General features: G+C 40.4%; 1 protein-coding gene across 1 annotated transcript in view; it reads left to right on the top strand.

Annotated features, from left to right (window-relative positions):
• LOC103604339 (ADAMTS-like protein 3) overlaps positions 1–21,210 on the top strand; it is a 127,508-nt gene that overhangs the window by 43,905 nt on the left and 62,393 nt on the right. Inside the window, exon 5 of the mRNA XM_008588898.1 lies at positions 9,865–9,991. Coding sequence (XP_008587120.1) covers positions 9,865–9,991 — 127 coding nt within the window. The remainder of the gene's footprint in view (positions 1–9,864; positions 9,992–21,210) is intronic.

Raw genomic sequence — 21,210 nt, 5'->3', positions numbered from 1 at the left:
GCTTTGGAAGGGTAATACTGGAAGGTTCTCTGAGCTTTCTTATTAAAATTAATTCATTGTCTTTGGGAGCAATGATTTATTTACCAAAAAACTAGCATGAATGCGTTCTAGCAGATTTTTCAGAGTAGACTTTGCAAAGCTGTGATAAGTGTGACTGAGACGTGGACCGCAGTGGGTTGGAATGAGTGTGAGGATTCCGGATACTTATGACAGGTTGCCGAGACAGTGTGGGCACAGTAGGAAAATGGTAGGATTCCACCCGCATTCTTCTGATCTCTAAAAAATGTTTTTAAAAGTAACGAATGTCTAGTATTCCACTTACCATATTATGCTCATGACAAAAACAGTAGTAACAACAGTCAACAAGTAACCTACCCTCCTACTAAAGTATCCTGCACTACCAGGAGTCTCAGACTTAACACACTCAAACGTAGACCTTGATCTTGCTCCTCAAACCAGCTTCAACTTTGCTCATTCCTTTGTCTAGAAAACGGCCTCAAGTTGCTCCCCGCAAAACTTTGGTGTCATTCTTGATTCTTCTCTTTCAACCCACATATCTAATCCATTGCTGAGTCCTGTCAATTATTCCTCCAAAGTCTCCTTTGAATCCACCACGTCTTTCCATCTCTACTGACTTCTCTCCTAGTCTAAACCCCCATCGGCTCTGACCTAAACTACATTAGTAGCCTCCTTTTCTGTTCTTCTAGCTCCCACATTGTTCCTTCAAATCCATTCTCCACATAGCAGCCAAAGTGATTGTCTTAAAATGTAAATCACAGCTTGTCATTACTCTGCTCCCCCCGCAAACCCCACAATGGCTTGTCATTGCATCAACATCGAAACCCAGGGTTCTTGGCTGACTTTCCAGGCTCTTCCTGCATTATTCTTGGCCCTTGCTTTTTAAAATAGACTTAATTTTTAGAGCAATTTTAGGTTCACAGCAAAATTTAGTGGAAGGTAGAGTTTTCCATATACCTCCCTGCCCCCACATGTGCACAGCCTCCCCCACTATCAACATTTGCTATCAGAGTGGTACAGTTGTTACAACTGATGAACCTATATTAGTACATCATTATCACCCCAAATCCATAGTTTACATTAGGGTTTACTCTTGGTCTTGTACGTTCTATGGATTTGGACAAACAGATAACGACATGTATCCACCATTATAGAATTATACAGACCTACAAATCCTCTATTCTCTGCCTATTCATTTCTCTCTTCTCCCAACCCCTGGCGACCACTGATCTTTTCACTGTCTCCATAGTTTTACCTTTTCCAGAATGTCATATAGTTGGAATCATACAGTAGGTAGCCTTTTCAGGTTGGCTTCTTTCACTTAGTGATATGCATTTAAGTTTCCTCCATGTCTTCTCATGGCTTGATGGTCATTTCATTTTTAGTGCTGAGTAATATTCCATAGTGTGGATGTACCACAATTAACTTGTTCATTCACCTGCTGAAGGATACCTTGGTTGCTTCCAACTTTGGGCAATTAGGAATAGCACTGCTATAAACATTGCGTGCAGGTTTTTGTGTGGACATAAGTTTTCAGCACATCTGGGCAAATACCAAGGAGTGTGCTTGCTGTAACATATGGTAAGGGAATGTTTAGTGTTGTAAGAAACTGCCAAACCATCTTCCAAAGTGGCTGTACCATTTTGCATTCCCATCAGCAACGAATGAGAGTTCCAGTTGCTCCTCATTCTTGCCAACATCTGGATTTGGGCTATTCTAATAGATATGTAGTAATATTTTGTTGGGCAAGGTTTCTAGTCAGATGTTTTTCCCATTATTAAATTGTATTATTTATTTTCTTGTTGAGTGTTAAGAGTTCTTTCTATATTTTGAATAACAGTCCTTTATCAGATATGTCTTTTGCAAATATTTTCTCCCATTCTGTGGCTTGTCTTCTTATTCTCCTGAGGTGTCTGTTGCAGAGCAGAAGTTTTTTTATTCTAAAACAATTTAGCATGCCAATTATTATTATTATTTTTTTTCCTTTTTGTCTTTTTTCGTGTCCGGCAACGGATCGCAACCCTCAGTGTCGCGCCCGTACCGGACCGGGACCGGCAACGGGATCGCAACCCTCGGTGTTGCTCCCGCACCTCGCTCAGCCAGTGAGCGGCCGGTCTGTACGTGGGATCCGAACCCTCGGCGGGAGCGCCACCGCGCTTCCCAAGCGGCGCACTGTAGCAGTGTGCCACCGGGCCGGCCCAAGCATGCCAATTATTATTTCCTCCAGGGATTGTGCCTTTGGTATTGTGTCTAAAAAGACCATACACATGGTCACCTAGGTTTTCTTCTATGTCATCTGCTAGAAGTTTTACAATTTTGCATTTTATGCTTAGATCTATGATCCATTTTGAGTTAACTTTTATGAAGGATGTAAGTCTCTGTCTAGATTGATTCTTTTGCATGTAGATGTCCAGTTATTCAAGCACCATGTTTTGAAAAGACTGTCTTTTCTCCATTGCATTGCCTTTGCAACTTTGTCAAAGATCACTTGACTATAATGATGTGAGTTTATTTCTAGGCTGTCTGTTCTGGTCTATTGATTGGTGGGTCTATTTTTTTGCCAATACCATACAGCCTTGATTACTGTAGCTTTACAGTACATCTGAAAGTTGGATAGTGTCAGTCTTCAAACTTTATTCTTCTTTAATATTGTGTTGGCTTTTCTGGGGGTTTTGCCCCTCCATATAAACTGTAGAAGTAGCTTGTCAATATCTATAAAATAACTTGCTGGGATCAGGTTAGGAAGAACTGACATCTTGACAATATTGAGTCTTCCTATTCATGAATATGAACTGTCTCTCCATTTATTTAGTTCATCTTCAATTTCTTTCATTGGAGTGTTGTAGTTTTCCTCATCCAAGTCTTGTACATATTTTTGTTAGATTTATACCTAAGTATTTCCTTTTTGGGGTGCTAATGTAAATGGTATTGAATTTTAAATTTTACTTGTTTATTTCTAGTATATAGGAGAGCAATCGAATTTTGTTTATTAACCTTGCATCTTGCAACCTTTATATAATCACTTCTTAGTTCCAGGAGGTTTTTATGGTCAATTCTTTCAGATTTTCTACATAGACAATCACATCATTTGTGAACTAAGACAGTTTTGTTTCTTCCTTACCAATCAGTATAAGTTTTCTTTCCCTTTCTTGTTTTATTGCAGTAGCTAGGACTTCTAGGAAGATGTTGAAAAGCAGTGATAAGAAGGGACATCTTTGCTTTGTTTCTGATCTTAGCAGGAAAGCATCTACTTTCTCACCATTAAGTATGATGTTAACTATAGGTTTTTTGGTAAATATTTGTTGTCAAGTTGACAAAATTCCCCTCTATTTCTAGTTTGTTGAGAGTTTTTATCATGAATGGGTGTTAGATTTTGTCAAATGCTTTTTCTGCATCTATTGATATGATCATATGATTTTTTTTTTCTTTAGCCTGTTGTTGCAATGGATTACATTAATTGATTTTTAAATGTTGAACCAGCTTTGTATACCTGGGTTAAATCCCATTGGGTTGTAGTGTATAATTCTCTATATACATTGTTGATTTTGATTTGCTAATATTTTGCTGGGGACTTTTGCCTCTGTGTTCATGAAAGAACAAGTTAGGAAGTATTCCCTCTGCTTCTACCTTCTGAAAGAGATTGTAGAGAATTGGTGAAATTTCTTCCATAAGTATTTGGTTGAATTCACCAGCGAACCTATCTGGGCTTGGTACTTTCTCTTTTGGAAGATTATTAGTTATCGATCCCATTTCTTTAATAGATACAGTCCTACTCAGATTGTGTTTCTTCTTGTATGACTTTTTGCAGATTGTTTCTTTCAAGGGATGGTTCCGTTTCATCTAGGTTATCAGATTTGTGGGCATAGAGTTATTCATAATATTCCTTTATTATCCTTTTAACACACATGGGATCTGATGTGTAGTGATGTCTCCACTTTCATTTCTGATATTAATATTTTGTGTCTTCTCACTTTTTTCTTAGCCTAGCTAGAGACCAACTAATAAAATATCAATTTTATTGATCTTTTCAAAAACCAACTTTCGGTTTCATTAGTTTTCTCTATTGATTTCCCATTTTCAATTTCATGATGATGTGATGATGGCTTTGGGTCAAGGTCACGGACCTGTTTGGTGGCTTCCTGTGACAAGAGGCTGTGACCAGAACTGTGTAGACTTCAGATATAGAGAGAACTCCATTCAGATTCTGTTTCTGCAATTAATTCAACTAATTGGTTGAAGACCCCTTGGCTACTTTCTTACCATCTCTGAGCTGTGACCTTTTCAATATATAAAAGGGAGTTATTATCCTCCTTGTAGGTCCTGTTTTAAATTCATTCTCTTGCAAGCAACATTCCAAGTGCCCAGCACAGTAGCTAGCACACAAGAGGCCTTCAGTCAACACTAGTTGACTTTTCCTTGCTTCCTTTCCTTGCTCCTTTTTCTTTGCTTCCAAACACCAGCCACCACCCCCTTCTCTTAATCATTGTCTAAGTTCAGTTGCACAGTTTGCTCCAGTAGTTTCCAGGGCTTGAAGGGGCTTGCAGAATAAAGGTGGTTTTCAATGCTGAGTTAATTTATTTTAAATGAGTGCTTCATATCATGCTTTTGTCTTTCTGATGGGTAAACCAACTCTTTGCACAGTTAGGGGTGATATCCTGGTTGCTGAAAGGTGAGTGCTCCTTTGGCCAGGCTATTTGAGTAATATAATAATAATCGTATGTACTTACTCAGAAAGTGACTCACACATTTGTCAATTGAAGTCAGTATTTTCCTTCGACAGGATAGTTCCCTTTCTTGTGCACTGTGGCTGTGAACATCAACAGCCATTAGGGTGAGAGAAAGTAAACTGTATCATTCTTTCTGCTGGCCTCAGGATCACTAGAATGAGCCCTGATGGTCACTTGGCACAGACTACAAATAATTTTTGCAAGTGTGTTTACAGTTTTCTCATTTAAATGAACATGTCACAATGCTCTTGGGAACAACTTTCCATTAGCCTGAGCACAGCAGATAACGTGAGGCGACTCTGCTCACTGAATGAAATTTGCTTCTGCTTCTGCTTTGGAGGTCTGATTTTTATTGGAGGCAGGACCCGGTTGGACCGGGTCGACAGAACAAGTCTGATTTCTCATTCATGTTTATTGAATTCCCTGATGGCTGGGTAGATGAAGAGACCACTTAGAATTTATAATAAAAATAATGCTAACCAACACTGGATGCTTACTAGATATCAGGCATTGTCTAAGCACCTTACAGTATGAGCTCATAATAACGCTATGAAGTAGGTACAGCAATTATTCCCACTTTGTTTATAAGGAAACTGAAAATTGAAGAGGCTAACTAATTTACCCAGGTTACATAATATCTTAGTTTGTTAAGTTTGCTTTCAGAAACCATAGACTGGGTGGTTTATAAACAATAAACATTTATTTCTTATAGTTCTTGAGGCTGAGAAGCCTTAGATCAAAGCTATGGCAGATTCAGCATCTGGTGAAGACCTGCTTTCTGCTCAGCATGGCAGAAGGGACAGGGAGGTCTCCAGGGTCTCTTTTATAAGGGCATTAATCTCGTTTATGAGGGCTCTATTCTCATGACCTAATCACCTCCCAAAGGTTCCATGTCCAAATACCATCACATTGGGGGTTAGGTTTCAACAAATGAATTCTGGGGTGACATAAACATTTAGTTTGTTGCACATAGCTAGAAAATGGTAGAGCTGGAATTTGAACCCAGGTGACCTAGTTCCAGAACCCATTTTCTAAACCATTGTGCTATATACTGGTGATACGTTTTGTCTTGCTGCAAATATAGCTGAGGTTCTAGTCAAGGACAGACAGTACAACAGGTGAATCATACATAGAAAAATTAGTATAGGGATTAAAACTCCTATGCCTACGTGCACCCCCAGGAGGGAAGCTGCTCAGGTGTAGTCATACTCAGTGGTGAGGGCTATCATGAACTTCTTTGTGAAGGGGGCAACTGTGTGTAAACATGTAAGTTTTGTTTTCATGGTTGGTTTTTGTTTTTGTCAAGAGAAGCCAGATATCTGAATTTCAATGTGAAACTTAGAATTTATAAAATCACCTTGCTGTTAATGACACTCATTTTTCTATTAATGGTTAAATTGTACTATTGTGTAATATAGGCTAGGTTTTCTGGCAATAACCAATGACCCCCAATGATCATTGGCTTAAAACAATTAAAGATTATTTCTCATTAATGCTGCTTGCCCAACATAAGTCAGCAGGGCTGCCTGCTCTTTGAATGTCTCAGAGACTCAGGCTGAGGGAGGCTTTATTGCACACATTTTTTACATAGTAACTGCAATAGTGAGAAGGGGAACGTGGGACTCATGCACTGACCCTTAAAGCTCCTTGTAGAGGTGGCACAGATCCCGTAGACTCCCATTTCCTTGTCCAAAGACAGTCAATGACCACACCTAACTTCTAAGGGGATGGGGGGAGCGCAGTCCTCCCGTGAGCTGAAGTGAGAAGCTAAATGTTTGTGAATATTCAGAATGACTCTAATTTTTAAGGCAGAAATGTTAGAATTTTTTGTAAGGTAGAAACCAATTTTCAGAGATCTCAAACATAAGTTAATTCAAAAAAAATTATTTGGTTCCTGAAGGATGAAATTTGACTTACCTGGAAAATTCCTATTTTCCTTAATTTGGATTAATGAAACTTATTTAAATACGATATTCTTTTAGCTGATTAGGAAATCATATGGAGGAACTGTGAAATGATTCTTAGCTGAAGTGGTGATTTATAAATGAGTATTTACTCCAGAAAGCACTGCTCGTATATTTAAAATATTTGTTTATGTTAGCTCCCATCTTGTGTAACTTGTCTCATTAACTGTGCTGTAGGATAAGAATCTTGTCTTATTAATTCATACTCTATAGTGCCTGGCAGTATAGAAAATGGTTATTTAACAGATGTTAATACATTTTATTGATGTTTATCAATTAGTAGTTTATAAATGCCTATAATTAGAGATCCTGACTTCAGGAAATGTCACAGAAGTTGAAAACACTTCAGGCAATTTTTTTTTTTATTATTATTTTGTCAATATACAATGTAGTTAGTTATTGTGTCCCATCACCAAAACCTCCCTCCCTCCTCCCTCTCCCCCCTCCCACCCAGATGTGTCCCCTCCATTTTCTCGTTGAAAGAGCTTCAAAAAAAAAAAAAAAGTTGAGGTTGTTAAATCTTCCTCTCCCCCCCCAAAAAAAGTTGCTTATTTTTTATTTTGATGGGATATGAAAGCCGAAATTCAGTAGTCCCTCAATTTTGAGGGCAGTTTTGGTTTATACCCTATGACTCACAAGGCAACCAGACCTTCTTTTCAAATATCATTTTCCTGTGATGTTTTCATATGCTTTATTTGGCCTTTAGATTTAGATGAATCGTAACTTTAAAAATTCGTGAAGCAATATAAGTGCTCAGGGAGGTATTCGATAGCCCAAGATCTTGCAAGGCTCTAAACACTGTTCAAAACAAGCCCATCCTTCCTCCTAAACCCACACCCTTCCTGGATGACCAGATAGAGGATGATTCTTATTCTCATGAAATGCAGTGTGCTCAGGGACATGAATGTGTGAGGACAGAGCTTGGCCCAGGAACAGGGTTTCTATAATTTAATGGTGGAATTGCTCCCCTTGGAGAACGTTGCATGAACACAAGTTACTCATTGATTGAATCCCAAGCATGCAAGTGTGTTTCCAAAATCAATCACTCTTAAGTTATTCCACATGTACTTGTAAATATTAATATAATGGTCTATGTAACTGGGCTCTCTGTTAATACTGAAGGTGGAGGAGGGTGTAGCATAGGTCTTAAGATTCTGGTGTCAGATGACCTGGGTTTTAAAACCATTACTGACACTATATACTAGCTGTGTAATGTTGGCAAGTTATTTAACCTCAGTAATGTTTAGATTCCTTATATTTAAAGTGGAGATGAAAGATATCACATATATCATAAGATTGCTGTGAAGATTAAATGAAATAATATCTGCGACGTACAAGACACAATGCCAGGCACGTGTAAACATTCATTAAAAATCAGCTATTATTATTATTTTATTACTATATTTACAAAATTATATAATCAGGGAAAGAAGATCTCAAAAGTCACTGGATTCAGCTACTCATCCAATAATTTAATCCTCCCTACAGTTTTACTGCCAAGAAGTCTCCTAGCCCATGATTGAATACTTATTATTGGATAACTCTGATTTCTCAAGCTTTCTGTTATTGAACTAAATTATGCTTAAACCTGTAGCTTTCACGATTTGGAAATACACAGAATAAACGTGGACAGCCCTTTGAAAATATCTCTAATCCCAGGCTATTCCCTAAATCCTTGGAACTTTTCTTACCTCTCCCTGAAACTTTCATTGGATCTTTCTCCTTCCCTTCAACACCAACATTTTGGAAAGAACACTCTATAGATATGCTTTCAACTTTTCTCCAGTTTCATTTTCTCTTCAACACCTCGGGTACAGGGTCTGCTTCAGCAGCTCCCCAAGCTGAAGCGTAGGGACTCCCCAGGAGTCCACACACAATGGAAAACGGAGAGAAGTCATAGAATTGACCTTCTTTAACTGAACTCTGTATAATGCTCTAATCACTGTACTAAGAGTTTTACATATATTTTCTCCTTTAATCCTTACTAAGACCCTTTGTGAAATACATATTAGTACTATTATCTCTATTTCACTATTGAGGAGAATGAGCCTGTGAGAGTCTGAACTGTTCAACATCCTGCAGCTTGAAAGGGGTGGCAGGTGGGTCATGATTTGTAAGGGGGCTGACGGCCTCCAAAGTCTCTGCCCTTAAATACCAGGTTTATAAATATAAATAAAGTTGGATGAGTTTGGGGAGGTAGATATAAGCCATCAGGTCAGTTCATATGAGTATTATTGGGCACACATTATGTAAAAGACATATTTGTGAAATGAAAAGAAGTATAAGACACAGCCCTTTTTCTCCTATAAGGAAACTCACAGTCTAGCAAATACACACACACACACATACATATACCTATGAAAAATAACTCATAAGAGAGGTGGAGATATGTAGGTATAAAAACCGGGGGGGGGGGTAAGAAGATATAACAACTATACTTTTTTGAAGTTGTTACAACAAGCAAATGGAAAGGACATTCTTGGGGGGGAGGGGAGAGAGGGAGGAGGGTGGGAGGTGTCGGTGATGGGCCATAATAATCATATACATTGTATATTGACAAAATAAAAATTAAAAAAAAATAGATATAGATAATGATAAAGAGAAGGAGATATAAAGATATACAGTAGATACAGAATATAGAGAGAAATGGATACACACACGTACAGATATTGGTACGTGGAGACAGAGACAAAAACAGAGAAAAACATATTTAAGGTAAAACTATGGACCAGAAGGATATACATCAAATTCAGTGTAACGGTGGCTTGGGGGAGAAAATGAGAATAGGACAAGTGTAGGGGTGGGGAGAGAGGGAAGGTCTGAGGGGAGAGGGGAGAGAGCAAACATCATCTGTAGTTTCCATTTATTTTATATACGTAAAAACATCTGAACAAAAGCATAAATAAAAAAAGAGAAGGGCTAAGGAGGGATAGTTTCAATTCTTCTCTTTTAATTTTTGGGGCCTTGCGTAAGAATCATATACATGATATACCGTGAGACTTCATATCATTCATATTTGTTAAACTATGTTCTCGTTAAAGAGAGCCAACCCATCAATTTCAGAAGGACAGCATCACAAATAAGGTGCGTGAAATCCAGGCAGTTCCCCTCCCCTGTGTGTCCTCTCGCCGCTGACCACCGTGTTTCTGTCGCAGGCCGTGGGCTGCGATCGGCAACTGGGAAGCACCGCTAAGGTGGACAGCTGTGGAATCTGTGCTGGCAATGGCTCCAGCTGCAGGCTCGTACGGGGACATTCGAAGTCAAACGTTTCTCCCGAAAAAAGTAGGTTTTCAACCCAATGCTGTGTTTCCACAAAACAAGATGTGCTTCAGACCACCTATGACTAGAATAACATTTTCCTAATGCTAAGCTTTTTTAGTTGGAAATCACTTCGGACCAGTTTTCTAAAAGTCAAATCTCTTCCAAAACCTGTATATCAAAATTTTTGTTCCCATTATAACTTCAAAGAGTACCTGTTTCTTTGAACCTCTGTAGATACAGAGTATTACTGTTTCTTAAATATTTGCTGATTTCTCAGGTAAACCGTGAAGGAATAATTTCTTTTATTTGCTTCCTTGGATTGCTAACAAGGTAGGAAATATCGTCATATATTTATTGCTCAGTTATGCTTTTTCATTTTTCAATTAGCCATTGAAGCAGTTTTACCATTTTCTTATTTGGATGTTGATCTTTTCATCACTGTTGTGAGCTTTTACTATATCACAAATACTAACCTTTTGTCTGTCATACCTATTTCAAATGTGGTTCCCAGTTTATTTGACTTTCAATTTTGTTTGTGTTTTTAGAATCAATAGTTTCTAAGTTTTGTGTATTCAGAAAATTTTATTTCAGGGCCGGCCCGGTGGCGCACTAGATAGTGCGCCACTTGGGAAGTGCGGCGGCGCTCCCGCCTGAGGGTTCGGATCCCACATACAGACCGGTTCCCGCTCACTGGCTGAGCGAGGCGCGGGGGCAGCACCACGGGCTGCAATCCCGTTGCCGGTCCCCGGTCCGGTACGGGGGCAACACTGAGGGTTGCGATCCATTGCCGGACACGGAAAAAAGACAAAAGACAAAAAAAAAAAAGAAAATTTTATTTCATTAATATCTGGCTTTTTAAAATCCGTTAACTTCAGGGGTCAGTAAATTTCTGTGTAAAGGGCCAGATAGTAAGTATTTTAGCCTTTGCAGGGCATACAGTCTCTGTGTCAGCTCCTCAACACTGTCATTGCAGTGCAAAAGCACTCAAAGACACTCTGTAAACAAATGGGCATGGCTGTGTTCCAATAAAACTTTATTTACAAAAATAGGCTGTAGGCTGACTTTGGCCCTCCGGTTGTAGTTTGTTGGCTGTGTTCCAATAAAACTTTATTTACAAAAATAGGCTGCAGGCTGACTTTGGCCCTCCAGTTGTAGTTTGTTGACTCTTGCTTTGAAGGGAAAAAATTATTCGTTGACTCTTGCTTTGAAGGGAAAAAATTATTCGTGCAAGTTTTCTGCCAATACTTTTATAGTTTTGTTTTTCTACTTTTACACCTTTTATTCTTTTGAGTTGATTTTGATATAACTTATGAAGTAGGGATCTAACTTGTTCCCCTAAATGAGGAGAACATTACAGGAGGGTGGAAGGTTTTTTAGGCAGAGGAAACACAAAGTTCATGGTCTGACACCAGAGGAAAGCCTGAGTTTTTGGAGGAACTACTAATATGTTGCTCAGGCTTGAATGCACACTGAACAGTATGAAAGATAAGACAGAATGGCGTTCAGGAGTCAACTATAAAAGCCTTCATTGTTGTGCTTTCATTTCAGGTTAAGTGGAGTCATTAAAGTAATTTAGGCAGTGGAGTGACATGATTAGATTTGTGTTTTACTGAAAGAATTCTGGCAGCATGTGGAGGCTGGATTACCTGTGAGGTGAGCCTGGAAGCAGGGAGTCCGAATAGGAAGGCTTTTTATAAATCGTTAAGAGTATTTGAAATAATGAGGCCTTGGTCTAGAATAGTGTGGCCGGAGATATAGAGGAAGGAACAGTTGGAGAGAAATTTAGGAGACAGAATGAGCAGAGTTTGCTGATTCTTTGAATGAAGACTATAAGAGAAAAAAAGAATTTAGAATGATGCAAATTTTCCAGCTCGAGCAGCTGGATGGATTTGTTTGCTGTTTGTTTGTGTAAGGAATTCATGAAGAGGAGACACACACATATCAAAGGTAAGGGCCCCCTTCCCTGGATTTTCATTCTTTTCAGAATTTTGGCCCCATAAGTATTCCATAAGGCCTTCAAACAGATGCTGATTTTATTTTGTTCGTAGTTGAGGGTTGATCTGAAACACATCAGTCCATCACAGCTGACAGCGAAACCTCCTTACCGGTGGTATTCAGTTATAAATGTAGGTGAGTCCACCCAAAGAGAGATTGTAGAATAAAACAGCAAGCCAAGAATTGCATCTTGAGAAACATCTGAAGCCAAGGCATTTAGCCAGGGAAGAAGTTTAAGAGCATTCAGCTGAGAAGGAACAAAAAGAGTAAGTAAACACAAAACTTAGCAAGAGCAGTATCATAGAAGCCAAAGGAATGAGTAATTTCAAAAAAGGAGGTAATCGTCAGCTATGTTAAACACTCTTGCCAGGTCAACTAGCATAAAGGTCCAAAACTTTCTCTTGGACAACTTGAAGATCATTTGTGGCATTAGCAAAAGTGGTTTCAGTGAATTTCAGGCTGAAACCAAAGCTTGACTACAGTGGGTTGATAAGTGAAGAGAAAGAAAAAATGTATACAGAGAAGGATTTGCCCAGGACAAGAGGAGGGGTGCGCACTGACACCATGTCAAGCAGAAAAACCCTTGGTATTGAATGGAGCAGAGGGAGCTTCAAGAGTTATCTTCTTGTTATAAAGGTGGTTCAATATCATATTGACTTTAAAAGTGGATGAGGCCAGTCCATTTGGTGCTAGTGTATGTGTCTTTGCTTTCTCTTCAAGGAGGCAATGTTGTATAGCTGACTAGAGAATGGGCTCTGGAATCAAAGCCCAGCTCTGGAAACTTCTAGCTGATTGACCTGTAGCAAGGTGCTTAACTTTTTTGGGCCCCAGTTTTCTATCAATCAAATGGGGGTAATAATAGGATCTATCTCTATAGTTTTGAGGAAGATTAGCTGAAATGCTATACCTACAGTGCTTAGCATGGTGTCTAGCACATGCTCAATACTGTCAACTCTCAACCATTATAAGTAGGTCTTTTACAAGTTGCAATCTTTTGCAAGCTACAATTATTTGCATAAGTGGAAAAAATGAAGAACAGTAGTAGTTTTGACTTTGTTGGACCAAAAAATAAATAAATAAATAAAACAGGGTCTAAGGTGCTGAGTGCAAAGGGCTTTGGGCTGGGGCTTCTAAGGAGGTGGTAAGCCAAGTATTTAATATTCCGTCCATTCTGTTGTTACTAATATTGATATAATACTTTATAATTCCCAAAGTTCTCTTTAGATTCATCATATTTAATGCCACCAGCACCCTTACATTGTAGATTTGATAATGTCATCCCATTTTACAGATGAGGAAACTGAAGACCAGAGATATTAAGACACATCTCCTGTAGCTAATTGTGAAAGGCAGTATAGGGAACTGGTTAAGAAATTGGGGTCTGGACCAGAATGCCTGGGATTACACTCTGGGTCTGTTGATTACTTGCTTTGTAAACTGGGAAAGTTATTTAACTTCCATGTATATCTTGGTTTTCTCATTTTAAACTGGGAATAACAATAGTACTGCCTTTGTGGAGTTGTTGTCAAGATTAAATAAATCAACCCATACTCAGTACTCCAAATAGTTTGGCACCTGGAGAGTGCTCAATGACCTCTAACTGTATTTTTATTAGAAATATTACTCATTTGAGTACCAAAGGATGTAACACCTATTATATACCTTAAATGTAAATGTTGATATTTGTAAACAGATTTTTGAGTCAACAGTTGGCCCATAAGGGGATTGATTTTAAGAGAGCTACTGGTTGATATAGAGGAAAACCTTGGAAGTGTCAAAAAAGAGTGAACTGTAGGAGAAACCAAAGTTAGAGGAAGACTCAGATCAGAGGAAGATAGTTTAAGGAGACAGGCTGTACGGTGAAGAGGTAATTCAGGAAGGCTTGTGGATGTGGGGACTAAGGGAGGAAGATAGTAGCCAACTCAGGGTGTTGGGGAAGAGCCTGGAGTTAGCGTTGACCCCAAAAAGTTTGGAAATTTCATCAGAAAAGACCTTGCTTGATTGAGGTCCAAAAGAGATTAGAAATTGAGATAATTCTAATTGAACCATGGTAGAAGCCGAGTAAAATTGTGTCAAAGAACCAGTCTTTTTTGGAGAAGTGTGCAGAGAAGGCCCTGAAATGCAAGGTAGTTCAAATTCACACACACACACACACACACACACACACACACACACACACACACACACACACACACACACACACACACACACACACACACACACACACGTTTTCAGGTTTTGGATTCCACTGAGAATCCATTGAAAGTTATGCACTTTCTCTCCAGGCAAATGCACATGTACTCTTAAGCCCCAAATCCCAAATTTGCCATTCTGATTTTTGGGGGTTTCTCAGAGCCCTGATGCCCCTTTAGGACATCCCTAAAATGTCTAATGGTTTTGGTGGATTTCTATGAATAAAGGGGAACTGGAGTGCACAGGCAGCTCTTGAACTCAGGGCATGGGTGACAAGATGAAAGCCAGAGGCACCCTGCCCACCCCCAGGACACTGGCATCTCCTCAGCTTCTACCTGCATGTGCCTGGGCTGAGGCTAAAGTTAGCACGGATTCCTGTCTGCATGAAAACACAGTGCTTGGCATTCTTGACCCTCGTAACGGCCCCTTCATGTCTGTTACTGCTCTGAAACTGGCCAGCTGAAGCCGTTTTTTGGCTGGGATTTTCCCTAGGCCATATGGAAGCACTTCCCTATAATCATGCTTTGTGTGAAAGAAATGTAGGAAATGAAGCCATGTCTCCCCCTGAGTGTGCATCACTGGAGCCTGCAGGGTCCACACGGCTCCTCCGTCCACACCTTGCCAAGCAATCATTCCTATCTTCCCTGGGACTCACTCACCCTGAGTCAGGACATGGCAGTGAGATGCTATTGGCACAGCCCGTGCTGGAGAAAGTGCACAAAGCTGCACACGGGATATCGTTTCCATCGTACAGTAAGGCAGACACAAGGTATAGGAGCCTGGAGCCAAAACCTTTGCTATGAGAAAAATCAGAAATGCATCCAGATACAACACGCAGATTTCCTGTTCAGAGGGAGAAGGAGAGAGACTGAAGTAAGAACTGGCATACATAGCTTTGGATGTTGGAAGAGGGACCTAGAGGCACACAAGTTTTAAAGAGAGAAAATCTAAAAACAGCAACAAAGAAGCAAACACATCTATTTGGAGCATCTTGACTTGGTGTATTGCTAGGGCTAGGGTTCACAGACCCTGCAAGCCCCTTGTACACACTGGGTCACAAACCCCTCACACGCAGGTCCACGAGGTAGGTAATAGGAAAAGATCGTGGGAGCCGTGGGTAAAAAATTAATAGGCTTTATTCGAGCTAGGAGCAGCCGCCCTAGTGGCCTCCTGGGGCGTCCCGAGGGGCACCGTGTATCAGAGCTGTTGGTCCTTTATACTTAAGTCCATAACCCAGGACACCTGGGTGCACATGCGCAATTACATTAGACAATAACCAAGGAACACCTGGGCACACGTGCATATTTACATCAAATGCTCGGCAAGATTCTGAACATCTGAGGGGCCCTGACCATTTTCCTTCACTTTCCCTACACTTGGCATTTAGGGACTTCGTTGTATTTCCAGGTTTGTGGCTTATTTTGGTCTTGTTCATGTCAGGGCACGCTCATATCAGGCAGATAAGCCCAGCTTGTCTATTTGGGGCTCTTTGTCCATTTTTACATGGTGGCAACTAAGCCTATTGATATGGTGATACCTAAGGCCAACCTGCAGCACCAGCACTTAGCTTGCCTTTGACGTAATGAAGATGACCATGCCCTCTCATAAAGCATCCCTTGGTACTCCTGCCAAATACAGAATTCTGGGTTAGAATTCAGTCCTGTGGGGCTGCCTCGCAGGGTAATTCTTTTGACTTTTTCTCTTTATAACTGTTCATTTCTCCTTTAGCTGTCACTTCCAAAAATAATCTACAAATTTAACTTATTCCATAATAAGGAAGATAGTATTGGATGTTAAGGGTTTGCTGATGTGATAAGCAGACTGTTTTTTGTTCTTCCTGTCTTATCTCTTTCTGCCTCCCCATTCCCCTTTTTAAGGAAAGATTCTGACTGATAATACTCTAATACCAGAACTATGGCTGATTGGGGCCAGCCCGGTGGCTCATTGCTACAGTGCGCCGCTTGGGAGCACGGCGGTGCTCCCGCTGAGGGTTCGGATCCCACATACAGACCGGCCGCTCACTGGCTGAGTGAGGTGCAGGCGCAACACCGAGGGTTGCGATCCCGGTGCCGGTCCCGGCCCAGTACGGGCGCGACACTGAGGGTTGCGATCCGTTGCCGGTCACGAAAAAAGACAAAAAGGAAAAAAAAAAAAAGAACTATGGCTGATAAAGGGATATTCAGACCAAAGAATCTGTTCCTTTTAATGGGATATTTCCCCCCTTTAATTTAACAAGAGAGAGTGTGTCATGGAAGGAACATTCTGGTACTGGAATCAAGAACCCTGAGTTCTAGTCCTTGCCTGACTCTTTCTCATGCTTTTGTGTGTTTTCTACCCTCCACACGAAGAGAAATAAGAAAACATGGCATGTAAACCCTGTTGAGAAGGAATTTCATTGATCATGTTTTCCACAGAGAAGCAGAGACCAAGAACTCCCCGGCCTCTTTGTGAATTGCCTTTCCACTAAAGATAAAATCCACACCCCTTTCCGGAGCCTTGAAAGCCTGTGTCTTGGGGCCTCTGTTGTTATATCATGTGCTGCCATCTGCTTCTCATTCTCTAGGCTTCAGTCACATTGGCTTTCTGGAAGATTCTAGAATGTCCAGTGGCCTTTCCTCCCGTGGACCTTTGCACTGATCCATGCCTGCGCCTGGAACATGCTTCTCCCAGCTCTTACCACGGCTGCCTCTTTCTCATCCTTGAGCTCAAATTTCACCTCCTCAGAGATGCTTTCATCGATCAATCTGCCTAAAGTGGGCCCTTTTCTGTTTTTTTTCTTGCTTAGCCTTTATTGCAAGAAGTAATTATTTCATTTATTTGTTTAAATTGCCTCTCCCGCCAGTAAGGCTTTGCAAGAACACACACCATAGTGGTTGTGTTTGCCATTTTATTCTTAGTGCTGATACAGTACTGAACACATCATAGGAGCTCAAATAATGTTGAATGAATGAATACATGCCCTTTGCTAGAGATGATTCCACTTCCTGTTAGGATTTCAGTGGGACTAAATGATGTCGTGCAATGGAACTAGACTGGAAGCCAAAGACTGGGGTAGTGACCTCAGCCTGGATGCTAACTGTCTGTGATCTTAGGCAAGATGCTTACCTTACTGAGACCTTGGCTTCCTCATCTTCGTAGTAGGAGTGCTAGCACGGCCGATTTCTAAGACGTCTTCTAGCTCTGGAAGTCTATTAAGTATGTCTATAGTTCATTCCTCCTTAAAAATAAATCTTGGGATTGAATGGAGGTTAGGATCTTATCTGTAGACGTTTTCCTAAGTTTTAATGAAAAGGTTTAGAGACGGCTTGTCTTTATTCTTAAAGGGCTGAGGACATTTTATATATAACACAGAAGTGAGTTGGTGGGGAGTCTCCTCTTTTCTCCCATGAACTGCTACTTGGCTACCTTTTTACATGCAACTGTCACTATCTACATGGAAGGGTTTTGTCTGTGAACCCCTAGCTGGTGTGTGAGCAAGTCAAGGGCCTCTCTCATCTGACCCAGTATTGGTACCACATATGCCCTAAGTAAAGGTATGTTGGCTTGACCTGAGCAGAACTGAAGTGCCCACTTAGACCAGCCTCTTCATGGCAGCAATCCCTGAGGACACTGTGGATCAAAAGCAGATGGAGCCAGTTAGCACCTGGGAGACCTGACATCCATTAACCAAATGAGAGTGCCATGATTATTAATAGTACCATGATTAATAATAGTGGCCTCCACAGGTTATGTGCTTTTATTGTGCCAGGCACTGTGTTAAGTATTTTTCACGGGTGATATTATTTATTACTACTATAACCCTTCGAGGTAGGTACTGTTATCATCTTCCTATCTGACAAATGGAGAAATGGGCTTAGTAATATTAGTACCTTGTTCAAGATTTCCCAGAAAGCAAGTGGCCAAGATGGGCTGCCTTCAGAGTCCCTGTGCTTAACCTCCCTCCCAAACTGTCTTCCAAGAGCAGCTACGTGAGCACGAGGGGAGTTGTGCACCGAGCCCTAGAGAGATGGGGTAGAGTACTAAGCATTCACAAAATGGAACCAGAAGGGAGCAGAGGCTGCTTCAACCAAACCCATCCCTTGTTTCCCCTTGCCAGAGCCCGGCTTCATGTTTCCTAACCCAGCGTGCACATCAGGATCACCTGGGGAAACTTAACTCAATCCTCAGGCCGAACCCTAGAAGTTCTTGCAGTAAATCTGTGCAGTTGTATGTCGCCAGACTTCCCAGGTGACTCTGATTCATGCCTTTGGTGAAGACCTGTGCTTCACAGTGTTGGATGCCCTGCTACAGAGTCAGAAGGCAAATAATGATTTCATCCTCACCAGGCTCTTGATTTCTTATATGCAGTAAAAAGGGCAGAAAAGAAGAGTTACACCAGGATGCTGCTGGGGAACATCTGAACAGAAATTTGTTGTTAGATGCTGTGTAACATAGTCTCTTCTGCTGCATGCTGTTCAAAAGCCTGCCATGCAAATGAGCACAAAGACACACATTATTGGGCACCCTGCCTGTTACCATGCTCTTTTGAGGTAAAGGCATCTTAAGTCAGTAAATATACATACTTCCACGTTGGAGGCAGACGTCTCTGCCTAGACACGGGGGCTAAGGGCTGAGGACATCATTTGCAGATTCAGCAATCATAGACTTCCATGATGTAGCCTCACAGCTCAGGGCAGGACAGAGGGGTAGGAATCAGTTTTCAGCTTGTAGCTGGTTGTTCTCACCAAGTCAAATCCCTGCCCTGTTCCTTCTCTACTTTTTTTGTTTTGTTTTTTGGTTGCTGTTCATTTTATATTTTTATTTTTCCTTCTTTTTCTCAATGGCATATTTCATTTATCCCACCTCTGTTTGCAGAAGGCAGTGTATAGACAGTCCTCCAGCTGCAGAATCAGTGCAATTACGCACCAAATTTCCCTCTTTTGCTATCCACAACCCCCTACTGCACTTACATAGTAACAGATGAACTTGAAATAAACTTGATTACCCTACTTTTGGAGAGTTGTCAGCCCTTGTTCTGCACAGTGCCACACAAGGTACTCCCTTTAGTCTAAGTGATGCCAAATGGTTATGGGTGAAGACATTAACAACACCATTTTTTTTTTTTTCAGTTTACAGAATGCTTTCACACCCTTTTCCTCATTTTAAGAAAAACATGTATTACTTGCAATTTTCCCACAGGGTTTAATTATTACCAGCATTAGCATTTATTTTGATACTTTTCTTCCTATTTTGAAAACTCCTTTATTCCTTGGAAATGGTGTGTGTGTGTGTGTGTGTGTGTGTATGTGTGTGTGAACCAAAATAACAGAAGGAGAAAATAAAATGCAGGGTCCAGAAAAGTAACATGAAAAATATTTGACAGAAAATTTTGTTCAGCTAAAAACCCTAAACAACCAAAAAAAAAAAAAAAACACACCAAAAAGAAAACCAAAAACCAGGAATACAAAAGTGGGGGTAAGGTTCTCAAAGTGTGAATAACTAAAACATCTTTTTTCTTGTTTTGCCCTGGAATGTGTATATTTAGATTGATGTAATTCTAGTTAGACTTTATAGTGAAAGTAAACAATCTGATATAAATTACAGTCCTTCTGGGCTGAAACTGATGTTCATCGATTAGTTAATATTGTGTGGACAATTTATTTCCTGTACATCTTGCTACTTAGCAAAGCCATGATCTCCGGCAGGAAATGAGACATCGAAAAAATATGATGGAACAGCTGGACTTGGGCATTTATATGTGGGAGGGAAAATCAGTGGAAGCAAACTTAATCTTAGGTCAGTCCAGTGATTGCAAAATAAAACAAGTGAAACCCATAAAATGAAAGTCTGTTATGGACATACTTGTGATGGGCGAGTTTGAGTTTATACAGTATCACTTGTTCTCACAGTAGAAAGGTTAAGAGTGTAGTGTTTGGTTCAGACCCTGGTTCTCCTGTATAGGAGCTCTGTGATCTTGGGCAACTCATGTAAACTTGCAAAACTTCAGTTTTCTTAATTGCAGAAATGGGTTTTTATTAGAATCAATGAGGTAATTTATCTTAAGTTAGTTAGCTTGGTGCCTGGGGGCATAGTGAGTGTGAGGGTTGCGATCCGTTGCCGGACACGGAAAAAGACAAAAAAAAAAAAAAAAAAGAAGGTTTTGGAATAATTCCAAACAATGAAAGAGTTCAGCAGGATCCAGTTACCACCACCACCAACAACAACAAATCTAGGTGTTCCCAGGGGTGGGCCTACTCTCATTGACACTTTAGGATGGGACAGAGAAGAAGCCTTTCCTCCACCTGGTATGTTTTCAACCATTGGATTCTGCACCATTACAAAGAATAGCATTTTAAGGGCTGGCTGATGAGCTCAGATGCTTACAGTACAGTATTGTAATGCCAAGGTCAAGGGTTTGGATCCCCATAATGTATAATGGCAAGCCACCCCAGAAAAGGAAAGTATGGGATTTTAAGGCAGGCTCAGAATCAGACCCGTTTGGCAGTACCATCTGCAAACTTTGATAGGAGGATACAGGTGGTCTTTCCTGAGCCTGTGCTGGAGCCCAAGACACAGCTGCTCCTGCTGTATCTACAACTGCTTCCTCTTTCCATCAGGGTCTGCAGCTCCAGGGGTTGCCCCAGACCAAGGAGTAATTTACCGGGAGGCCATTTGTCTGGAATGTAGAAGTGGCCTATTCTAACAGGCAAGATAAGGAAAGCAAGGGCAGCAGTATTTATATCAGAATTAGTAGAATTTCAGGCAAAAAATAACAAAGATGAGTATTTTATATCCATTGGTAATCAAAAACCAAATAGTCCAAAAAAAGTAACGAACTAAATACCATTACATCCAAATTTATAAGGAAAAAAGAAACCCTATAAGTATATAAATAAAAATTGAAAGAAGTAAAATTCTATGAGAGACTTTAACATACTTAAGTCAGTAAAAATTACATGTGGAATCTGCACAATGTAATTATGGAGGTTACATTAATAGGTATGTGTTAAGCATTGCTTGTTGAGGGAATATAGCTTCTTTTCAATCATTTATGAACCATTTGCAAAAGCTGA

Source organism: Galeopterus variegatus, unplaced genomic scaffold, assembly GCF_000696425.1.
Source record: "Galeopterus variegatus unplaced genomic scaffold, G_variegatus-3.0.2 Scaffold5092, whole genome shotgun sequence".
NCBI classification, from domain to species: Eukaryota; Metazoa; Chordata; class Mammalia; order Dermoptera; family Cynocephalidae; genus Galeopterus; species Galeopterus variegatus.
Note: the sequence above shows the minus strand (reverse complement) of the source record. Positions and strands in the feature narration are given on the sequence as shown.